The sequence below is a fragment of the Daldinia loculata genome (genome assembly GCF_022478755.1).
Source record: "Daldinia loculata strain CBS 113971 unplaced genomic scaffold F4817scaffold_46, whole genome shotgun sequence".
NCBI classification, from domain to species: domain Eukaryota; kingdom Fungi; phylum Ascomycota; class Sordariomycetes; order Xylariales; family Hypoxylaceae; genus Daldinia; species Daldinia loculata.
Genome location: NW_026054900.1, coordinates 208,323 through 231,569, shown reverse-complemented (window position 1 = coordinate 231,569; position 23,247 = coordinate 208,323). Strand labels below are relative to the sequence as shown.

Genomic DNA, 23,247 nt, shown 5'->3' with positions numbered 1-23,247 from the left:
TTAAAATAGTCCCGCGGCTAAAAGGCACGTACATCCATATATGCATGTCATATTTCCACTAGCGCCCTTTCCCGTTGCTATATGTACCTAGGTATAAAAACGATCTCTTATAAGTACCTGCATTAGGCATTTCTTCGTTTCGAAACGGCCAGGGGAAGGAAATGCTACCTCAGGATGGCGAGTAACGAGTTAGGCAGTTGCGCATTACATCGAGTTACACGAGATCTACACGGGAAGGTATAGGGGGGTGGGTATCCTACCTTACCTTATATTAGGTTAGGTTATGTAAGTTTAGGTGCAACCACAAGTGCCCACTATAATCCCGCTGGCCACGTGATGCCTAGGAGAACATCACTCCTCCCTCTTGTGCAGTGTTCTTCTTTCTCTGCTGGTGAAACAACGCAAGTACATAATCAACTGCCTGCTTTGTATCCTTCTTTTTATTTTACACGTGTAGTACGCGATGGAATGTCAATAACACAAACCCGCAATTTCCATATAACCGCCGTTGTAAATTTTCTCCAGATAAATCTTTTCTATACCCCCTTTTAACTACCTACCTATTTAGAAGAACAAATTGAAGAAATACAACACTTATAGACAAGATGGCCCCCTCTGGAACAAGCACAGATGCACCAGACTCCCTAATCAGCGCTGATGACGGCCGCAAGTACTGGTCCGGCATCGACCCCGACGTCAACGGCATGCTGGGCGGGTACCCTGCCGTCTCGCGCATCGACTTAAGAGGCTCGCGGAGCTTCCTGGCTAAACTTGGCCTGGGCCGTACCAAGGGCGTCAAGGCTGTAAATAGGGCGATGGAGGGCGGTGCAGGGTAAGTTTTTCTACTTGTTGGTTGGCTGCCTTTGTTGCCTTCGTTGACTATATCCTCCCCTTACTTGGCCCCTTTTCTGATATTTTCTATTTTTATCACTTTGCCATATTTTTTTATAATCGTCTCTACGCCGCGCGCATGCGTAGAAGTTATAAGAAGAATATCGTAGCAGTGTGAGGGGTTGCGGGATGCACGCGCGGGTGCAAGGCGTATATATATATATATATAAGGTATATATAACACATAACTAATAACGGTCGCAGGATTGGACGCATAACGCAAGGGCTACTTCTCGACGTTGCAGAGACAGTCGACATCGTCGAGCCCATCGCCAAGTTCACAGATGCGCTCGAGGGCCAGCCGGGAGTAGGCCAAATCCACAACGTTGGGCTCGAGGAGTGGCGGCCTGACGATGATGCTGAATACGACCTCATCTGGAACCAGTGGTGTCTCGGCCACCTGACCGACCAGCAGCTCGAAGAATTCCTAAGACGGTGTAGCGCTGTGCTCAGTGTCGGCGACGATGGGAAGACGAAAGGGGTTATCGTGGTAAAGGAGAACTTGAGTACGTCCGAAGAGGACTTGTTTGACTGGGAAGACAGCAGTGTTATAAGGTAAGTGTTTTATAGTGAGCGTATTCAGAGTGTTGTTTCGTCACATTCCTTCAATTTCCCATGGACGAGTAAGCACTATAACTAACCGTGATATACCATAGACAAGACGAGACATTCAGGCGCATTTTTGAGGAGGCAGGATTACGCATAATTAGGACGGAGATACAGCACGGGTTCCCTCACGAGCTATACTCTGTGCGCATGTACGCATTGAAGCCTAAATAAAGCTAATAGATGAGTAAAATATCTTAATAGTCCTATTACAACAGAGCCTTAGTAATGCTGATTTCTTCATTTCTTCATTTCTTCTCGTTGATCATATATAAGAGCTGCATCATATGTGAACGTGATAAAATTCTCATGCTTCTTCCCATTTATATCGTTAACCCCAACCTAGACCGGCGTATCGTCTTCCAAAACTCAAGACTCCGGATCCACCGCCTTGCTCAGCTTGAACAAGAAAGGGTCCAACCCCTTAACACCGACATCAACCCTAAATAGCGCACCGCCGAGTTCAACCTCCTCGGAAGTTCCCTCGCCCTCCTGCATTCCCGCCGTCGTGATAAACAGTTCCGTGCCGACGAACTGGGTGCACGTGATGTTCTTAGTAGGCAGCCTAATCTCACCAACAAGCTTTCCCTCAGGCGAGATCTTCAACACGCGGCTCTCGCCGTAGACGGCCTGCCACAAGTTCCCCTCGACATCGACACGGAAGCCATCGGGCTCGCCGGGACCGTCGTGCAGGTAAAATGCGCGCTCGCTCGACACCTCGCCGGAGCTCTGGTCGTAGTCGTACGCGTGGATGGTGCGCTCGGTCGAGTGCGTGAAGTACAAGGTCTTGCCGTCCGGGGACCAGCCAACCGAGTTCGGGATGGTGACCGGGTGCCGCATGGACCGCGCCGTGCTCATGCCGTCGAAGAGGAACACGGAGCCTGGGATGGGACGGAATTGGTTAGTTTTGCCAAGTTTTGCCCTGCCGCGCATAACATAGCACAGCATAACATCATATAAACGTCGTGTTGCCTGATACCCCAATGTCGATCTTACAACAATGGTAAAAGTAAAGTAGCACTGCCACCTCCGCGCGTGCATCTCTGCAGACTAGACTCGTTCCGTCTTCCCGTTTTTTCCCTCTCTTTTGCTGTCCCTCTTTCTGCACGCCCCTCTTTCGCCCGCATATCCATGCACGTACATTACATACATACATGCATACATACATGGCGTAGCAGTGCAAAATGCAACGTATATCACAAGACTTATATCGTCCCGGGCCGTGCTGGTGAACCGGGCTGCCGGAGTCACCTCCGGCCACGAACATTACATAACAGAGACGCTTGCCGGGAAAAGAGCGGAAAACGATAACGGGAAATTTCTAGGGCTGATTTCCCTTTTCAGGAGTTCATGCGGGGAGGGCTTAGGATACACCCCGAGCATGTCCTTGAGGCACAGGAAATGAAGACGAGGCTCGGTTCCGCCTTCCCCCCATCTACCCCTCCTCGGTGCGAGCACGAGGAGGACGAGTGCCGAAAAAAAAAAAAAAAAAGAGAAGTAAAAGGAGGAACTTCTTATTAATAAATAGCCTTTCTAGAGGGACTTGCGACAAATAATAGGACCAGATAGAAATAATAGTAGTAGTAGGAATAGAAAGCGACGAAAGCAAAACTCAAGCTCACCTTCGGGCTGCAAGTCGTAGCCGAAATCGGACATAGTGCCTAGCCAGAAGCGTCCGTGGGGATCGACAGCGCCGTCGTTGCTGCGCAGGCGCTCGTTGTCCTTGTCGGCGCCGAACCGCGCAACGTACTCGTAAGTGCCGGCGCGGCGGTCCAGCACGGCGAGGCCGTACTTGGCGCCGACGAGGATGCGCTCGCGCGGGTCGACGCCCTCGATGTCCGCCGTGACGGTCACGGGGACGTCGAGCTGGATGGTCTCGACGCCGGCGGGGGCCGAGCTCGGATCCACGTTGGGGTTCGGGTTGGGGTGCGGGATCTTAGCAAGGTCCACGGCGTGCACCCGCTTCTTCTTGATGTCGACGAACCGCAGGCTGCGAGTCTGCTCCTCGTAGTACGGGCCTTCGCCTAGCCCGCACCGGAGGTGTAAGTACGGCTCCGTGACGTGCCATTGCTGTAGCTGTGGCTGTGGCTTGGCTTCGACAGCGGCGGACATATTGAATCTCCCTATCTCCGTCCTTTTTATTTTTATTTTTACTTTTTTCGGGGTATTGAGTTTCCCGGGCCCGGAGCGTAGATAAGAAACCCCTTGTTTGTTTGCTCGCTTTGGCGCAATAATTAATAATTAGTAGCGCGGATGTAGCGTGTTGGTTGACCGGGGAAACGCGTGGAAGATATCCAATGTCTCGGATATCAAGTAAGGGACGGTGGAGGCTTTAGGGCGGCAGGGCTATGGTGGACGGTTAGGACATTTGTGCCAAAATCAGGAAAATGGGTCGGGGCTTTCCAAAAAGGGTAATATAGCAGGTGCACAGTATACTATGCGGGGTATATACAAAGTAAAATATAAATTTTTTTCATTATTTGGCCAATCAGATTAAAAGATTCGATTGTCAATTCAAATCTTCAATTACCTTATACACACAACACATTCAAATAACTTTTTAAAGATAACAATCCAGACATTATAATTGGTATCATTTTATAGCCTTAATTGATGCGAAAATAATGGACCAGACTGCATGTTTATGCGATGTGTATTGAATATTATATTGCTATTAAAGTATCTGGAGTCTGTTTGGAATAACTTTATCGAGGTGCTTTTAAAGGGTATCACGTGCTTGCCTCTCCAGACAAGCGCTATTTGATTCTACTACAACACAACAGCCAAAAGGCCTATTCAAATGCAACTTGAATCATTGTTTTCGCATCAATTAAAGCTATAAAATGATACCAATTATAACGTCTGGAGTGTTGTCTTTGAAAAGTTATTTGAATGTGTTGTGTGTATAAGGTAATTGAAGATTTGAATTGACAATCGAATCTTTTAATCTGATTGGTTAACCTTAAAGATAATAAGGCCTGTATAGTTACATATATATAATTATATAGCTTTTTAAAATCTTTACCAATTTTAGTTTAAATTACATGTAATTTAAGCCGTAATTTTTGTCATTTTTTAATTGAAATAATAATGCCTTTTAAAAAAAGTATAAAAAAATATTCGTGAAGTTATTATAATATAAGTTAAAAAAATGTATGTATTACCTTATAAATTGTGTACACAGGGCAAATAGTCGAGTTCATACTGTACCCCTAGCGTTACTATTACCGTATTAGACATAGTGCCACCGGCTTTTTCGATTTTGGCACAAATGTCTTAACCGTCCACCATAAGGGCGGCAGGGCGGCAGGGCGGCAGGGCGGCAGGGCGAGACTCGGATTCGGAATCAAATGTCTCGACTAGTTAGGTTAGGTAGGTACCTACCTGTTAGTCGATTAGTTCTTTGACGATCTAGGCTATGAACCTATTATTAGTGGCTTGTAGAGTTTCCCACGTTGTACAATGCAGCATCCACGAGAACCAACGATTATTTCACTAAAACTTTTCGAACTATAGGCCAAGTAAAAAAAAAAAAAGGAGAGAAATAAATAAAAGTTATTTTCGCGTCATGATAAAAACCCATCAGATATTGTTGTGCATTATACGGAATACAAAATACGGAATACGGGCCTGATAGCCGTGAATTGAGGCCGAAGTCTTCTTCAATCTAAAGAGTCTGGATTTCGGTGGCTTTCGGTCGAACCGTGCCGACATCGATTTATCTCCTGCCGGCTATTTCTCAAAGCCATTCCTTTCCTTCGCTTGACGGATGGATATGACCCGTTGTCGAATGCGACGTATAGCTGCACATAAATCACTTATAACAGTGTGCTATACCTAGAACGTAACGCCATCTTACGTTATTCCAGGAATAAGACGGAATGAACAAGCGAGAACTTCATATATAGGACATATCGCATCCTACTCGAGCTGGCTTAGTTGCATATAAATTAATAAAAATGTCAAAATAGCGTTCTACACCCAGGAAAGGTAGTAGAAAATTCAATACTCCTATTCGGTTCACCTGACTGAGACCCTTCAACTCCGAGTTTCCCTCCCTGCGCCAACAAGGCGCAAAGCATGAATATTCATGGGCGAAATAGGAAATAGACACGCAGCCACGCGAATATTTGTAGAATGACTTACTAGCGTAGCTTTGACTAGCTTTGGCGAAGTGGTCCCAACGAAGGAACAATTGCCTAAAATAGCGACTATAGACGGGCGGGTTCACGATCCGAAAGTATGTAGTGTAAAAGTTGCATTTAGAGAGGGTTGGTGACCGCTTCTTACGAATAGCGTGGATACACGACAGCAAGGTGGCGTGGAAGAAGCTATTTGGTTGTAGATAGAGAAACTGGAGAAACGCATCATAGGTGCAGCTAAAAGTGAGGCAAGGTATGTAGGTATGTAGGTGGAAACTTGTCGGTGTAGAACATCGTGAGTGAGCGCATCTCCCCTTGTGACCACTGCAAGCCCGCTAGTTCTGTTCAGGAGAGCCTCAGCTCCTAGACGCATCGTGTGCATGAAAGATGCGCCCCCATCAGGAGCCTGTCAAGCGGTCACGTCTTGTCTGTAAAAATTACTAGGCCTGGGGACGTGGACTCTCCGACTCGTTGGCCGACTGGATGGATCTGGCCAAGGCCGTTCTAGCTGGACGGACTAGAACGAATGAAGCGGTCGAAATTTGTAAATGTAATCCGTACATAAGCTGGATTCGAGCCGTTCCGCGGCTAAGCCACAAGCCGTCAAATTGACGAACCACATGATCATAGATTGATGCGCGTAAGTCTCTTCCAGGGAGTCTTCCAGGGAGTCTTCCAGAACAAAGTCCCACATCCAATCTGGGATTAAAAAAGAAAAGTATCAAGGGGGAGGGAGATGAGAAAATACATAACAATACATAGGCACTGTCTAGGTAGGTATTATGAAGCTAGAGGGTAATAAATGACGCGCGAGGGAGCTCCACTTGACCTCTGTAATTATGTACGATGGTTGGCTGTACACCACCGAATCCTTGCTCAAGCTCAACGGGCTGAATGGGGTCGTGATTGATCGATGTCGCTCTCTAAGCTTCGTAATAATAGCTCAAAGAGGGCAGATCCCCGTGCGGTATGGTTTGGTAGCGATTATCTTCGACAATCTACGTATCATTGCATCGGCATTGACGCTGATGATAATAATGACGATATTATATGAGTATGTATGTACGTACTCTACTCTATACATAGTAGCACAAGAACGTTGCTTAGCTGTGGGGGTACTGTCCTAGACGCGATGAGGCACATTAGCCATGTGTCGATAAGACATGAGGAAGAGCGTCAGAGGTCCGTGGGAGTCATGGCTGGTGCTACATACATAATATGTACCGTTATAATATATGTATTTCCACTGCACATACGAAGTACAATGCGCACATAAAAGTCCACAAGAGGAAATCCGGTTACGCAAGTGGATTGGTGGCTCACCGCTGATGCTAATGTCGCCTAGGATAGCGATCATCTGCGTCTGTACATAGTATATGTATATATGTGTATATATGTGTATGGCGCTTATTTATTCGCACGTCAACCGGCCAGACTATCGAAATCCATAGCCATAGTATGGCGACAAATGTGACAGGTAGTTTTTGTGTTGCATTGTGAAGCCTTGGAAGCTGGGGCTAAACTGGTCACGAAGCCGTTTTGCAATGGGTAACACGTACTGTAATGTAATGTTTTGATCCCTGTTCCCCGAGCTTGCAGGATGCAGTTTATTAGCTGCAGCTGTGCTCTGCATGCCATACATGATACGTTTTCCAGAATCTGGTGAGAATCTCCAAGGGAGGCACGCGAAAAACGGCCCCCCAATTCAATCTCCAGATCGAGGTATGGATCACTCGGCAGTCCAGGCTCCTGGGTAACTTAAATAACGACCCAGGGTTCGTTGTCTATTTTCTCAACATCCCATAGACGAGGCGTACATATATCGTATTAATATCAGCGTAGTAGATGAGTAAGTATCTACGCAAAATCAATAGTCTTTCCCGTAGTACGTTTTTATAGGTACTTACCGAGGTAGGTTAGGTACTTGTGTGGTGTGTAACTACATTTATTAGTGTAGCTTGATATTCGTAAGACGATTTTGGCACGTCTTGATAGATATTGTGGAATTATCACGTATAAGTCCACAAGAAGACTTCTCAACCCAGCGGAAGAAGTATCTTGTATCATATCAGGACTGATGTCGTATGATTGAAGCAACTCGGAGCTTGGGTCCTCCATAGATAGTTCGTGGCGGAAGGGCGTCATTCTTCCCGCCTGTGGCGTATGAATCATTTTCTTGACTACCACTGGTAAATTAAGTCCGGGTTAGATTAAAGCAATGATGCTATCTTAAACTACCAGGTTGTTCGAGATGTTGTACAAAGTTTAATGTAGCGCACTGTGCTTATGGCACTGATAATTGTTGGTCTCGACTCGGGTGAAGTATCGTTGAGAGTTGAGAAAAGTGACAGGTAACAAAGCATTCTTTGCAGAGGCCAATTTAATGAGGTGAGATAATCTCAACTGACCCGGTGGCGGAACATGCAGGTTACTTCATTCCACGATGCCTTGGTCCCTGTTCCTGCATTGAATGCAGACAAGCCATCGTATTCTCCGGCTGTGCGAGAAAACCAGGGGAAGAGACATTAAAAAGTAAATTAGAACCAGGGACGATGCCATCCGAAATATGATGTTGCGACGTTATTTCTTTCATCATGTCAGGGTCTTATTTCCTTTATGCCCTAGGGAATCGACTACCTTGTAGGTTATCATCGATAGGACTGTTACTACGATGTGATTGATCAACAGTTGGCTTGTCTCGAAATGGGAGAATGCAACACAACCTATTGATAGATTGAGTAGTAAGAATATCAGCCATCAATAAGTTGTATGTGATGGTACGAAATCGCGATAGTTATCCGCAGATCTGTTTCTGCCAAGTCTTTTGTTTTTCCTTTTTTTTATGTTGCGGCGTCATATTCCATGGCAACTACTGACGAAAGCCGGACACCCACGTTGCCCGTTGCCACGAGGTTTAAAAAAAAATAAAACCGCCTTGTTTCGTTAGTGCCTATTATTCGGTTCGGAATTACAAGACATAAGCCACTCAGCCCATCTCTTGCGACTAGGCCCGAGAGGGTTTAGGGTGCAGCAGCCTATCCAGGCTGCTGGGTTGAGAGTGTCGACAGAAGATCCTTGCGCTTACGGGCTGCCAAACAAAATGCTGTAATTTCGCGCGAAAAGACTTTTTCAGTCTATGTGGTATGCGGTGCGTGTGGTGCGTTCCTTTGGCCGCATAGAGGGCCGCAGATAGGCAGGGCCTACTTAAGGTACCCTACTCTATGTGGTATGCATGTATGTATATACATACGCATGACAACCGGGACCAGATGGTGGTCTCATCACACGGCGGGAACATGAACCATGCCATGCTGATTGCAGAACTTGCAGGTCCCCATACATCATAGATGGACTAGCACATACATAGCACATATGCAGAAGCAAAATGCCGTGGCCCGCGAGCCCGAGTCCCGGAATACGCAACACGTACACTAGTGGGCGGCGCTTGTCGACTTTTGCCCTGTTAGAACGCGGGTACACTTTCGTCAAGTTCCTTTTCCTTAACTTAGTGGTGCTTTTTGCAGACTCGGGCAGCCATCAAGATGCCAAGGGAGACCCCCCCCCTGGCATGATTACCAAGTTGAGTGTGACAATAGCATAGTCCCTTGCCGTCCGGCTTACCGCCCAGAAAGAAAACGAGATGAAGCAATAGGCAGTACCGTGGACGGCTATGGGGGTTAAATCGATGAGAAGCCGGTGTTCTCGTGTCGGACGGTCGATGTGACGGTCCAAATATATGAGATGTTGTGTTGTCTTGTGGATGTTTTGAATTCTTCACTTCTCAGCCAGGGACATGTGTACGATATGTACGATGTATGATGCTCTCCAGGTCAGTATGCAAGTATGTAGGCTCTAAGGCATCGTGCCCCGCAACTGGTCGACTAAATAGCAGAAGCTACGTATGTAGTGTACAGAGCAGCTGGCTGTCCGTGTGCGTCGGCGATCCTTCTGCGGCCTGTTGGTCATGCTGACATGGCCGGCATACTGGTGGCTTCGGTCATTATTACTTGAGACATGGCTCTGGCGGTTGGGCTGGAATCCAACGGGACCGCACGTTGGTACCTGATCGCTTGATCGTTTGATCTACCACTGTACCTGCTACTGGACGTACCGTACAATGTAGATTGATATGTATGTAGATGTGTAGGTAGATATGTAGGTCTAAGAGGTCAGAGGTGGGAGAAAACTGCATGTAGGTCAGCGGCGAAGAGTCGGAAGGATGCGAAAGAGAAAAAAAGTTCAATAATGTCAGACCCACGAAGTTCAATGGTCTTTACTCGGTGTCGGTTCTAAGTGTTGTAGTACATATAGGTAACGAGTACGGGAGTCTCGCATATGGAGGGGAGCATATACGAAGTATATAATACATTTTAACGTAGGTACCTACTTAGGTAAGTATTTAATGTATACATCCAGTCTACATACATGTAATGTACCTCGTATATACTAATATGCTTACATTAATACATGAGATGCATTATGTATTTCGTCCTAGTATTCCCGTTCTATGGTAAGGTTCGGCTTACATACATGCATACACCTAAGCTACGGTAGGTGCTATCTTGGCCATTGGAAGGCTACTACCTATCCAAACTTGCTGGGTATAGGTTAGGAAGGCTGGACGGTAAAGGAGGGTCCTTCCCGCATTCCGCGGGCGTGGGCCAGCCAGAAAAAAAAAAGTAAAACTATCAAAACCCATCAAAGTCAAACCCATCAAGGCGTCGCTGGCGGATTCGCGCTAGTGATTTAGTAATTCACTTATACGTAGTTCTGGTAGTATGCCGCTATTGTTCTCTTCTACCCATTTTTATTATTCTGACATACATATACACCTACATACACATATATACGTACATAAACATACGTACATCTCGCCATGGATGTAGCCATACCCTGGAACCGTACCTAGGAACTACCTAGGGCCTACTTGTGGCCTAAACTGGGCTTGCATGTCCCAATTAGCTACATTTTAACTCATCCTTGACTACATGTATCGTCACTTTCTCTTTGCCAGCCGGTCCCGTTAAGCCTAACCCGGCCTAGCTCACCTCTCGAGCTAAAGGAGTGAAGCCCTCCGCTTCGTCACCACAGGACAGCAAGCTGCGGTACTGACCGCCAATCTTCCTAGTTGATCTCAGTTGTCCCATTGTCCCAGCATACTACAGCATACTACAGCATACTACCAGTATCCTACCTACCCTACTACTACTACGCCAGTATTGCTACGTATGTAGACGGGGTATTTTCGTTCCAGCAATGCTTGACCAGTTGGCACTGGTATAGGCGCCGGTATTGCAACACGTACAATTCATAAATCCATGCTTGCTGCAGAAAAGTAGTAGTGGCAGTGGCAGTTGCTGGAGCTTGCTCGAGTGACCGCCTATTATTGATTTTGGACCCGAGGGGCCAACTGACGTTTTCTTGGCTGCCACGGCTTGCTATGTCGATCATTTCCAGCCAAAGATATTCTTAGGGGAAGGGTTTGGAACGAGCGGAGTCTTTACCCGCCCACCTAGTCGACCCTCCAGCCCTCTAAACCCTTAAGCAACCACAGCAACTCCACCGGAGATCTCCATTTGTGAACCCATCCTCTTCGTGACGAGCCGTGATGACCCGTGACCTATCAGAGGGAGAGAAACCCTAGTTCTGTCCCTTCTAGTATGCTTTGCGCTGGCTTACAGGACTGACGGGACATGCAGCAAATCTAGTAATACTACTGCTCGCGGGCGACGATGACCCTCATCCGCCGCTGTGTCAGTCTCTAATAGCACGAAGAAAAGTAGCACCGGCATGCTGAGCTAAACTAATCCCAGCGCCCTGCGTTATGGCCTGGTCGTCCGTACTCTAATTTATTAAATCTTTTTGGGGGCTCACCGAAGAGTGCGACCGCTGAAATATGCTGCCGGTAAGAGCCTCAAGTTTATACAAGACGATCTAAGGTTGGATGGTCCGAGTCAGATGAACGTCTATCTAGCGTACTCGTAGTTTCGAGTGGACAAGGCCATGGGGCTGCTCTGTCAGCTTCTTGAACAATTCCCGGTTGACACCTCATGTTTCGCATGTCCTCCAAGCTGCATGTGTCAGACATCAGTGTAGGGCTGGCTGCTTAGCTCTCAGCTCGTTAAGCTTTCGAACATTCTAAGAGCCTTAAGCGATTCCTTAACAGACGCCCTAGCCTCAAGATCCTCATCATTCCCACAACTTACTGAAACTGTTAAAAAAGGAACATAGGACGGGATGTTCCTGGTTCATACTGCCCCCAAAGTATGGGTGTCAACTCTTAAGCCCTGCCGGTGCTCAGCACCAACGATACTGAACATGGCCCCCCTGGAACCTCCTGCACCCCGGCCGCTTGTTCCAAACCATCCCCATGTTAGCTCCACTCCTTCTATGTATTCTGCCCTGTCTTGTTTAACTTGTCTGATGATAAGAGCAAGCATGGAGCTTGGGTTCCAGGCCAAGAGACTGAAAAGAAGAAGAGAAAAATCGAATACTTGACGCAGCTTTACTCGTGGTAACTAGTACAACTTGCCCTTAAACTATTCAGAATGCTTACAGCTGCTATCATTCTCTTCCTTCTTTCCGAGAGGTCATACTAACCTGTCTAAGTACTTTGCCAGTGGGCAAGTGCTGAGCTTACTGCATCTGATAGCAACATCTTAGTTGTCGGTGAATTGACGCAAGCGCGGTGGGAACGCTACAAAGTCGAGTCCCGCCTATTCCTTTTGGTTAGATACGATATTCTTTTATACCATTCTCCTACTTGTACGTAACCCATCCGAAGCATACCATCGTCTCCTTACGACCACGACCGTAGCTGTTTGTCTGCCCATTCAGGCCCCAGTGCTGCTCTAGCGTTGGTCGACGTCTCGACCATTCACTGCTGCAGGGCTTTTGTCAGGTTGCCAATGATTCCGCTCTGCTACATCTTATCATCATTGGCTACCATCGCTTTTTTTTTGTTCCTCACTTCCCGTTGGGCAACAGCTGATATACATCCACTAATTCCAGCCGCCACATATCTGGAAATATTTCTTCCCAGAATCCTCACCACTATCCATTTGCTTCTACCTTAAGTAACGACTTCTGAACCGGACCCGGGGCTTACTACCTTAACCTTGCGAGGACAACCTTTGACTCGGACTAGAGGAGTATCTTGAAGCCACCGCATATATAGCTTGAGAGTTGATCGAATATTCGTCGGAAGCTGGGAGCGGCCTCGAATATCCATCACAACATATACGCCTTAGATACTAGAGAGCAACTTATATAGTCATTATATTCGTCTGCGCAACCACTCTAGTGACGGGCACAGCACAATCCGAGCCCTCATCACCTTCTACAATTTCTACACCAAGAATCTGTTCACCAATCTGTCGCCGTGGCGGTCCAAAATATTAACGTTCGCCAACCCTCCCAACCGCCCTCTACCCGTCCGCTTGGAAACGGGAACGTAGGATCTCACACGAATCGTCTGAGCAGCCTTGAGCAAGCGGACGGCGAGTCTGGTGGGGCGAGACTAGATAGCAACGAGGCAAGATCGGAAATCAAGCGGTATCAATTCGCGTCTGATAGAGGCGGTCAATGTCTGGCTCCTCTGGGCCACCCGTTCGGAAGGGACCTGGATCCGATGTCGCAGAGGGACCCTGCGTCACGATCTGCTTCACCTCGGATATCCAAATCTCCTCCGGCAGGCACGAGCACGTCGCCAAATTCACAACAGTCGGATCCTCGGAGACTTAGTAACCAGCCAGTCAGCAACGGATCATTGGAGAGCGGTGGCATTTCCCGAATTAATGGAGATCTAGCGCAGTCGTTACCCCAGAGGGGCTTTGGTGTACGGAATATCTTAAACCCAACGGAGACACATCCATCACCGACTGGGACTACCTCTTCCGCGGCATCTGGACCATCCGGAGCACGTCTGCATCCGAGTCCAAATATACAAGGCTCTACGTTTGAGTCCAGTCCAACCGCCTCGCGGCCCTTCATGTATCAGAATCATGGGATGACGAGCCAGCAGCAAAATCAAGCGGCTGGAGGTCTACCTCCGCAGGGACCCCCACCAGCTGACCGCGGTTCGCCTGCATCAATACACTCCCATCGAGAAATATTGGGGGCAACTCGACGAATATTGACCCCAAGGTCTCCCCGAGGTAGTGCCGCGGGTCATATACCACCCCCTCAAGTGCTGAATACTCCTCAACCTCACTACTATCATGCTCCCCCCTCCGCGTCAAACCGGGGCTATCCAACTGAGTCTCCTGTAGGGCAACACGCTCAATCACCGCGAATCAATGGTCCTCAACCTCTAGGTCCTCAGTACGGAAGAGTCCACCCAGGTCCTCCGACCACTTTGGCTCCGTTAACAACACCACCGCCTCGGTCCCTTTCTCAACCAATCGCGAGCCAGTTTAATCCTCCCGGACACGAACCACAGCAGCCACAAGGAAGTGCCGGTAACCATATGAGACCTCACATGTATGGACAGACCCCGCCGTACTCAACGGGTGTTCCACCCAGTGCACGTTTTCCGCCACCTTCTCTTCCGATGGGAGATTCAAGATGGTCAAGCCTACTTGGAAGTGCGGGTCAGGTGGGTTCGCCAGGCGTTCGGGGCATGATGAGCATGGATGGGCATGCGGCAATGAATGTAGGTGGAGAACCCCTGATCGTCCCCTTAGACATGTACAATGGGTCAAAACAAGCCGACGAGAAACGACAGAGAAACGCGGGTGCCTCTGCAAGGTTCCGAGCCAGGAAGAAGGACAAGGAGATACAACAAGGAATGAGAATACAGGAGCTAGAGAGTCAAAACCGCGAGCTTCTAAAGCGGCAGCAGGAAGCGGAGAATGAACGGGACAGGTACCGTAGTGACCGGGATCGACTTCGCGATATCGTCTATCGAACACCTGGAATTAGCGAGCTTGCCTACCAGGGGCCTCCTAGTCCCATCTCGACAAGGAGTGGTGGCTCTTTCGCAGAGAGGAGTCCGCTCGCCTCTAATCAGCCTACACTACCGATGCCTTCTTATGGGGGCGCCGATCCCGTAACGGGTGAAAGGGCGGCACGACGACGCCGGACGGATCCTCAACTCGAGGGCTACAGCCCATCCTATGGCATGGCTCAGACCAATTTGCCATCAATGTCCCAACCTGTGCACACTCCTCTATCGCAGCCGGGAACTCCTTCATCTATGGCTCGAACCTCGCGACTACCTCCTCTACGATTGGATCAACCGGCTGGAACTCCAAGCAGCGGGCCGCCTACTTCAGGTACTCCGGTGCAAAACTTCGCACCATATAAGCGGGAGTCGTACGAAACCGGTTGGGCGACACGATCCAGTGCGCCGCATGATCCAAGCCAGCGTTAAAACACGAATTTCAAATTTTCAGTCATCGGTCGCTACCCTACTTTCGTTTTATAAAGCAAATATTTTATCATATACTTAGTTTTTAATATCAACTCCTCGCACGAAAAGCGAGGTAGAAACCCCAGGGTCCTGCATATCATTTAAGCATTGGACAAAAACGGTCATTAGAGATTTTCGCATAGTTCGGGCAACCGACATTTCGGGCGGGAAGGGAAGAAAAAAAAAAGCTTCATAATGTTGTCGCTTATACATGGTTTAGGTGTCAGGAACAAGTGCAGTTTGCTTTTATCAGCCACAGGTTTACGGGTCCCCCAGTACCGAGCTGTGCACCAAATATGCCTCCCCACCGTTTCTACCTTTCTTTTGTCCTGTCTATTTGCGACATACACAGGTTCATCTCCGTCATCTTGCTGGGAATTGGGTATTGGGGTTCGAGGTTCTCATATATATTGTCATTGGTTTTTGGAGTTTGTTATTAAGGAAACGCGGGAGTAATGGTGTCTTGGGTTTTAAATCGGTTTCTTTTCTCTTGGGCGTCTCTACTGAACGATACCAAATTGCGAATTACCAGACTGCAGAAACTTGCCTGTATTCAATCCATCTTGGATACTCTAAATACCCAGCTGATCTCTTCTACACAAGTTGGTATATGATGAGGAGCGGACATAGGGGAAAAGGCTAATATTTTTTTATTTTTTTTACGGAACTTACGGTTCTACATCTACATCATGGGAGGGGTACTGTTCAACGGAGTCCAAAAATTTAGGGAGACAAATACAGATATTGGCGAACTTGACGAGTTGAGGAAAGAAACGGTATAGAATCGCACCGTTGCCCACTTTGGGAAAGGGGGAGAAAGGGGATGAAAGCAAGCGGTTAAACTAGAGGTTAATACTCCAGATCAACAAGATCCAACCAAAGAATCCTAGCATCGTCAAACCTAGTAGTGAAACATAGACGTGCTGTGACACAAGGCGGACGTTAGTCGAGTCAGAAAGGCGAATAGACGCAGCGGCGTATCCGAATGAGACGTGAGACTAGGTAGGTACTAATGTAACATGCAAAGCCATCCGGAATATGGGAAATATGGGAAATATGGGAAGTAAACAGACCATTGCGTGTAACCCTATCAGACTACCGTAATATCCCTAATATCTACCAACAGATGACGACTGGACGGAAACCCTTGCTAGCTTACATCAAGTTCCAGATCTCGATAACTCGTCTACTAGCCAAGGACGGTAGAGTCGTAGCACTTAATATGTCTGCTTACATGCCTTGGACCGCATCTCTCCAGTCACGATGGACGATTCCCCAGCCACCGAGTATGCCTCTGGATCGTGATAGGCGTGTGTCGAGGATCAAAAACGGGGGAAACGCCCTGGACTAGTGTAGTGTAAGTTGTAGCTGGTCCTTTATTAGCGCGTCTGCCAATCCAATCCGCGTCTCTGGATGGATTCGTAAAGGCTTTCTTGCTTGTTATACGTCGGCGCCGCTCTCCCGCCTCCCTCCCCTCCCCCTCGGTATCGCTGCCGAGAAGCAAAGCACGTACATCACATCCGCGTCATCCCATATATGCATATACTGCTGCTCATCGCTGCTTGGCTAAACTCTATTCGAACGAACCTTGGCTATCTCTCTTTATTCCTGTTTCTGTTTTCCGTCTGTCCCTATGCTCATTTCTTTTTTTTTTTTTTTTTTTTTTTTTCTCCGTCGTTAGTTTACCTGTCAGTCAGCAGTCAGCTAGTCAAGTCGAGTCGAGTCGAGTCACCTGTGCCGTATTCCCACCTTCATGGAACTACCCGCCCCTCGTCCCAATTAGCATCGTATCTGGCGCCCAATGGCTTAGTCTTGCTGCAATGGTGTATGTATGTAGGATATATTTATTTGCAGATGAGGGTTCGGGGCCCGGGTACGTAGGCCACATGGCACGGCCTTCGCCGCTTTGCAGCAGATGGTCTGTAGGCGGATGGGCTCTTGTTGGTATGTCGGTAGGTAGGTAGGTGGCACTGCGGCCGGCGTGTTCCTGTCAGATAGGCTAGGTAGTGATTTTCGTCGTCTTGTCGTTCCCCTCTGTGAGTCATCATCTCTGTTCCTGTATGTATGTAGGTATGTAGGTATGTGTCTATGTGTCTATGTCTACGCTTCTCTCTGCCTCTGCGTGTGTAGCCTCCTCGGTCCTCTTTACAGCGGGGGATGCAGTCCGGCCTCACCGTTAGGTATGTATGTATGTAAGGTATGTAAGGTATGTATGATAATCGATGTGTGTAGGGTTACCTACTTGCTTACCTACCTACCTACCTGACTACCTTGCTACCTACCTACATACATACATACATACATCAACACGTACATACATACATACATACAACTGAAACGACTCCATCTAGGATCCATTACGGGGCCCCATCTCCCTAGCCGTATTTCATGTGGCCAGGCCAGAAAAGGCAACGATAGACCTAGTACCAAGCGTGCCGGCCGATCAACAAATACCGGAGGATTTTTCTGGGGCGAATTAGAGGTTGGAGATGGAGGCATAGGGGGACCCGAAACATGCGGCCTAGAACCGCCGATCCGTTACGGGAGCAACCAGAATGCTCTTCTTGCCTCTAAATTTGCCGTCTCGACTTTCACTAGTTTCTATTCTCTATCACGACCGCCTTGGCTGTAGCCTCTGGTTGGCCCGCGCCGGTCCGATTAGATAATATTGCCCCTATCTACCTCATGTCTATCTATCTATATAGTTGAATTGCAACTGTCGTGCTGAGCCTCGGTCCGTTAAAAGTAAACAAAGGAGAAAAAAAGACACCGAGCAGAAAAATTTGAATCCTCACATTTCGCAACCACTGCGGACAAATAATACATCTCTCTTTTCATCTCTAATATGTACAAGAGCGGGGCAGGGCTTCGGTGTCTAGGCAAGGCATGTAGGATTTTGTGAGGCCCCAATTCAAACCTCTCATTCCTACCGCTCGAGACCGAGCTGTGGTTGTATTGATGATGCTCTACGCTTCACCGTTAAAACTTGCCCTTTTGTCTGCCGGCAGGAGGAGAAGCAGGCGGCGGAACCGGGACGGACCATATGGTAACAATCCTTCTGTCGACAGGCTGTCATACGTAGTAGTTGCGGGAGAGAAAGAGAGAGGGAGAGAAAAAAAAAATACTCCCATCATTTTTTTTTCTCCTCACTTCTTGCCCTCCTTTTGATATTATTACCCCACGAATATTCCCCGAGCTTGGCTTTTTCTACACCGCAAGTTCGAATCTCGATAGGTAGGAAGTCCTAGGTGATGTACCGGCAGCCCCGGTAGTTAGGCATCAATTGTTCGTCGTCGTTGGTCCGCCGTGCTGGTGCTGGTTGGTATATTCATTCGTATTGAAGTGGTGGTGGCTGTCTGTATGAGGAGGCAGGCAGGCATATGGCGCGAGAGGTGCCGGCTCAGCCCGATCTAGAAGATAGGTCGACAATAACACGTCACATTCATCTGCGAGGATTGCTAATCTCACGTCTTGAAAACCCGGATCGATGACGATGACCCTTGTCCTTTTCGTTCGAAGGGCGACAAGTGCGGCACTACACCACACCATACTATACTATACTACACTAGCCTGGGTACTTAATGTATGTACGTGTGTTGTGATGAGGATGATGAGTATAATGAGGATGAGGATGAGGATGCACCCGGGACATTGGTGGGCGGTTTTCTTGGGACGAGATCGCTAGTCGAGACGGAGTGGCCGATGCTGACGAATGGAGCGCTGCCCAACACATGCACGACGAGAAGATCGACAATGCCGTCGGCACGACGTTGATGTCGAGCAGGGTCTATACAGATATTAGCGGCTGATGCAGGTTGCGACGACACCCTGAATCACCCGTGTACCAACTTGCTACTTTGGAATTCATGACGAGCATGTCCATCTAAGTATTGGTCTTGTCACTACATACATACATCACTGCTCCGTACGTGGTCCTCGACTGCGCCGTATTATTCCAGCCCTCTCGAGCTTAGCCCCTATCCCTCGAGATTCGAATATTGAACAAATCAGTCGATTTTCTAAGTAATTTGGAACAAGTACATGTTAGGATTATGAACAGTTAGCCTAGTCTAATGCAAGATGTGTATATTCTGTATGTGCTTAGTGCGGGTCTGTGGAGAATATATGCCCATTTCGACGATCAATTTGGATGATTTACTTCTAGTATCGTTAACTTAACTAGGGCAGTACCACAGTTCTATTGTTCCTGAGTGCGAATGTAGTTGATTAAGACTACCCCTTTACCTCCGAGTGTCGTACACATATAATATAATACAGTCTTGGGTCTGAATAGCAGCAATAATAATTCAGTTCTAGGTGGCCTATGCAGCGAAGATCATGCAAATACAGGTACTCGGGTATAATTGGATTAAAATCTGACTTAATAAAATCTGACTTAATAAAATCTGACTTAATAAAATCTGACTTAATAAAATCTGACTTAATAAAATCTGACTTAATTAACCACAAGTATAACTTGTAGGGCTAGGGGTATAAGAAAGCAAACCTACGCCCGGCATCAAGATATGTAAAGCCAACACGCCGCAAGAAACAATATGATGACCATCACAGACAATATCCACCTATCGACTTCCTGCTATCAACTTGCCATAAACAGATTATATAATATATTGGAAAAATACATGTAAAATTTCCATTAGCTATGCCATCATCCGAGGACCTGTTATATTCGTCGCTCAAGAGCCTAACAAAGGAGACCTACTCGACATTACCAATAGAAGTACTTAGGCGTATGGTAATAAATCCAGTATCGCTCACGAAACTCCTAAACCCTTTAACCCAACCCACTAACCTAATACATATTGCACGCAAATTATCCGTCTAGATTCCAACGCCAGTACAACCGTAATACGCGGCCCTGGTAGACCAACGGACGGCCCCCTATGTACGTATGTGTGTCCTATGAGGTATACCTTGATCTTTGCTACACTTCTCTGCATTGTGATTTATGTTCGTTATATAGTAACTAGGTAGTCTTTAACGAAAATTTGAAGGCGGAAATGGGTGGTTGAGATTGTTCCCATGCGGCATCGGCGGCTGATGAAGCCCATAAGATCCAAATGACTCTATATGATGCAAGGGCGGTGGGATATCCATACCGCTAGTAGACGGAGGACGCCGCCAGGCTGGCCATAAGCTATCAAAGTCGATTTCCGAATCGACGTTACCGAGGGCTTCCATTCCCGGTGCCATGCTCGCGGCTGTGATACCGCTGTTCAACGACACACTCCCTTCTGGACTGGGTTGCTGGAGCATTGGTGCCATCATGGGACGCATATTCTGTTCCGAAGCCGCTGCCGGTATACCGACTATTTGACGCTCTTTTGCCGGCGCCACATCACTCATGTAGAACTCCTGTCGTTCGATTTTGGCATGGCGGAATAAGGGTGGCATTGGTTCACCCTGGAAGGTATGTAACATGGTCGGTATCTTGCGGCCAGGTAAATGTATTCTCTTGGCCGTCTCAGGTCGATTTATGTTTGCATCGTGAAAGAGCTCGATGATTTCCAAGACTCTCTCGGCTATAGCATCTCTCTCCTTACAGTACTGGAGAATGATGAAGGTACTGCGAATCGCATTGTCCGCATCGGGATTATGGTACAATGAGGCAAACTCGTTACTTAAGAGGATAAGAGCGGCCGAGAAAACAAAATATCTGTTTGAGAAAGTATATTCCTATTAGTTTTCTGTTCTCTTCTGAATTTTCTACTGTAAGTAAAAAGAGGTAGGCTGACATTACGAAAGGATTGCACTGTGGCAAGTATTCGGCATCGAACGCGGCTCGTGCTAGGATTATCGTACGCTGCGAAGCCTCGACGCAGGCCTGAGAAAACCTTTCTAATCTTGAACTGACATGAGGCGGCTTCTTAGAACCCCTAGACGAGTCGTCACACATCTTTAGAAGATATAGAAAAAAAGGTCTTGTAAGGAGCAGCACTGAGTGGCAGTGTAGGAGGTTGATATGAAGGGAGGCAATAACTTGCGATGAGTCAACTGAACCATCCAAGAGCCGTTGGCAATGAAAATCCCGATGTAGTTCTCGCTCCCAACTTTCGAGGCGATCTGCGATTTCCTGTGCAACAAGAGTTGATACCTTTCTCTCGGCGTAAACTTTCCTAAGCATCGACCCGACTAAATGACAACTTCTTACGGCAACGTCTAGCGCCGCTGAGTCTGTTACCTCGTCTATCATGCGCTTGTCGGTTGTAGCGCCTATCGAATGGTAAAGCATATATTCGGGGCAGTCCTCTATTGATATAGTCATAGGACGTCCGAGACTCGCTGCAAGGATACGATCGAGGACGAATAGAGTCTTCCACACGCTTCTCCGAAGGTGAATGATGTGGGGATCGAAGACATCTATGCTTTCTTCTTCTCTATGTAATCCCAACGCCTGCGCAGACCGCACTGCCATTCCTGCTTACCACAATTAGACTCAAATTACAAAATAGGGGTAAAAATTAACGTATTCGGACACATGCCGAAAAACAAGGAAAAGGAAAGGCTGCTCACCGTGGTAGGCGTGTGACGCATTCCTTCCAGAGATTGATAACTTATAGAGAGACATAAGAATGAGGGCCTGGATTGACCAGAAGTCTGCATCCTCAAATCCCGACTCTGTACCGTTTTTCTTGCCATTTCGAAAGAACAATTCAGCACGATTAACGGGTTCGGAGTGCAGGCTTTCAATCACGGCTGCCTCACTAGTCCCCTGCAATGGACGAGCAATAACTAGGCCGACAGCGAAAACCAGGTTCAGTATGCATAAATCTGGCGAGCTAGCATTTAGAGGATTGCTGTAGCATTCTTCCACCAGCTGGAGGAAGTCCGGTTTATGGAAAACTTCCACAAGCCCCGATGTCTGCAATGTGCTAAGTTAAACTGAGCAGCCATAGGGTTGGCATACATACATTTACAAAAAATGACTCGACTAGTATGTCAGCTGTCTTTCTATTTGGGAGAACCCCAGTTAACCTCGTGCCTGGCGGGAGCTCGATGCTATTCTCCAATATGTTGTGCCTAAGGGGATCATTAGTGAAGTGAGACACCCCGGAAGCACTTTCAACGATTATGCGAATCAACTGCAAGTAAGCAAGACTCCCCGACTCCCCGACGTATTCTATGTAGTATATTAGTACGTTGAAGACCTCAGTTTTGTAAAAGAAAGGGTGGGCCTCGAAGTCCGAGTACGAAAGCTAGTCAGAATATCCACACCATTTTCCCCAGCTTTCTCAGCAAGATATTACATTGCATATAAGGTACAAGCAACACGGCGGAGCTTGTTGGGGAGAGAATATGTGGGCAGAAATGGCTCGTTTATATAGCCTCACTTACGTAGCTTTCCTGTCTTATCCTGAAGCATCCTTGGTATAAACATGATGCGACTTATTTCGTCTGCAGCTCCACTAACATTGCTGATCCGCGAACGAGTATCGAACTCGCGGTCGTTGTTGGCGAGCAAATGACGTGTCGTCCCCATGAGTTTCTTTTCGCTCGATTCAAGCGGTTCTATTTCTGCTAGGCTCATCGACCTGTTAGTAGACTGATCCCACGACGCTAAAAACGGAGTATGCGTCGCGATTGTCTGACCAGATTCTAACTTCAACGTCCTCGGTGACTGGTCGATACGTCGACGTTTAGACGGTGATCCAAGGGGCTCTTGCGAACCGGTTTCCTGGCTTGTCGGCGTGTACAGGCACTCTAGGTCCCGTTTATCACATGTACTGCACGGTCTTAATCCGTTGCACTACGACAATGTCCACATTAGCAAGTATAACGACCACAAGCCTTAATTCCCATCAGAATCGTACGATAGTCTCGAGGTATCCCATCCACACACGGCTACACAATTACACCAGCCATTGTGAGACCTAGGAAGCCATCCGAAGACAGTGACATAGCACACGTCGTCGTCGCTCATGCTGTACGCTATTCAAGTAGAAGAAACTACAAGACAACTTTTGCCGATATGATACATCATCTTACTGGTCCGTGTGCTCGCCGTTGGAAGCCTGATGATCTCACGTGTAGGTGTGGTATAAAGAGATATGGATGAGGGAGAGAGATGCAACGGTGAGGATGAGATGGGGAAATTAATTGAAATAACTGACCTTTTGTTTTCTGCGCTTACAAGAGTCGCATGCTTGGGCAGTACGTTGCCTCTTGTCAGGGTCA

The 23,247-nt window shown here is 47.6% G+C and overlaps 6 protein-coding genes across 6 annotated transcripts; 3 read left to right on the top strand and 3 right to left on the bottom strand.

Annotated features, from left to right (window-relative positions):
* Positions 1–312: 312 nt before the first annotated feature.
* On the top strand, positions 313–2,011 carry F4817DRAFT_202702 (alpha-N-methyltransferase NTM1). The gene is made up of 3 exons (XM_049298598.1): positions 313–832; positions 1,096–1,446; positions 1,548–2,011. Exons 1-3 carry the CDS (start codon positions 606–608, stop codon positions 1,669–1,671), a joined length of 702 nt encoding a protein of 233 aa, XP_049156545.1. The 5' UTR covers positions 313–605; the 3' UTR covers positions 1,672–2,011.
* On the bottom strand, positions 1,687–3,940 carry F4817DRAFT_345821 (regucalcin). Its single transcript, XM_049304318.1, has 2 exons — positions 3,120–3,940; positions 1,687–2,378 (listed from the first exon to the last, which is right to left on the bottom strand). Exons 1-2 carry the CDS (start codon positions 3,607–3,609, stop codon positions 1,867–1,869), a joined length of 1,002 nt encoding a protein of 333 aa, XP_049156544.1. The 5' UTR covers positions 3,610–3,940; the 3' UTR covers positions 1,687–1,866.
* Positions 3,941–12,733: 8,793 nt separating this feature from the next.
* On the top strand, positions 12,734–15,129 carry F4817DRAFT_202498 (uncharacterized protein). The gene has a single exon (XM_049298597.1). The coding sequence runs from the start codon at positions 13,270–13,272 to the stop codon at positions 15,010–15,012; it is 1,743 nt and encodes a 580-aa protein (XP_049156543.1). The 5' UTR covers positions 12,734–13,269; the 3' UTR covers positions 15,013–15,129.
* A 1,366-nt stretch (positions 15,130–16,495) lies between these two features.
* F4817DRAFT_202172 (uncharacterized protein) lies at positions 16,496–17,032 on the top strand. Its single transcript, XM_049298596.1, has one exon. It carries the CDS (start codon positions 16,588–16,590, stop codon positions 16,930–16,932), a length of 345 nt encoding a protein of 114 aa, XP_049156542.1. The 5' UTR covers positions 16,496–16,587; the 3' UTR covers positions 16,933–17,032.
* A 1,298-nt stretch (positions 17,033–18,330) lies between these two features.
* Positions 18,331–18,919, bottom strand: F4817DRAFT_318471 (uncharacterized protein; the record flags this gene model as incomplete). Its single annotated transcript, XM_049300914.1, has 3 exons — positions 18,331–18,586; positions 18,643–18,838; positions 18,901–18,919. 3 exons carry the CDS (start codon positions 18,917–18,919, stop codon positions 18,331–18,333), a joined length of 471 nt encoding a protein of 156 aa, XP_049156541.1.
* A 1,130-nt stretch (positions 18,920–20,049) lies between these two features.
* F4817DRAFT_318470 (fungal-specific transcription factor domain-containing protein) lies at positions 20,050–22,935 on the bottom strand (the record flags this gene model as incomplete). Its single annotated transcript, XM_049300913.1, has 6 exons — positions 20,050–20,728; positions 20,808–21,489; positions 21,586–21,934; positions 21,984–22,192; positions 22,408–22,819; positions 22,927–22,935. The coding sequence occupies 6 exons, from the start codon at positions 22,933–22,935 to the stop codon at positions 20,050–20,052; spliced, it is 2,340 nt and encodes a 779-aa protein (XP_049156540.1).
* Between the last annotated feature and the right edge of the window lie 312 nt (positions 22,936–23,247).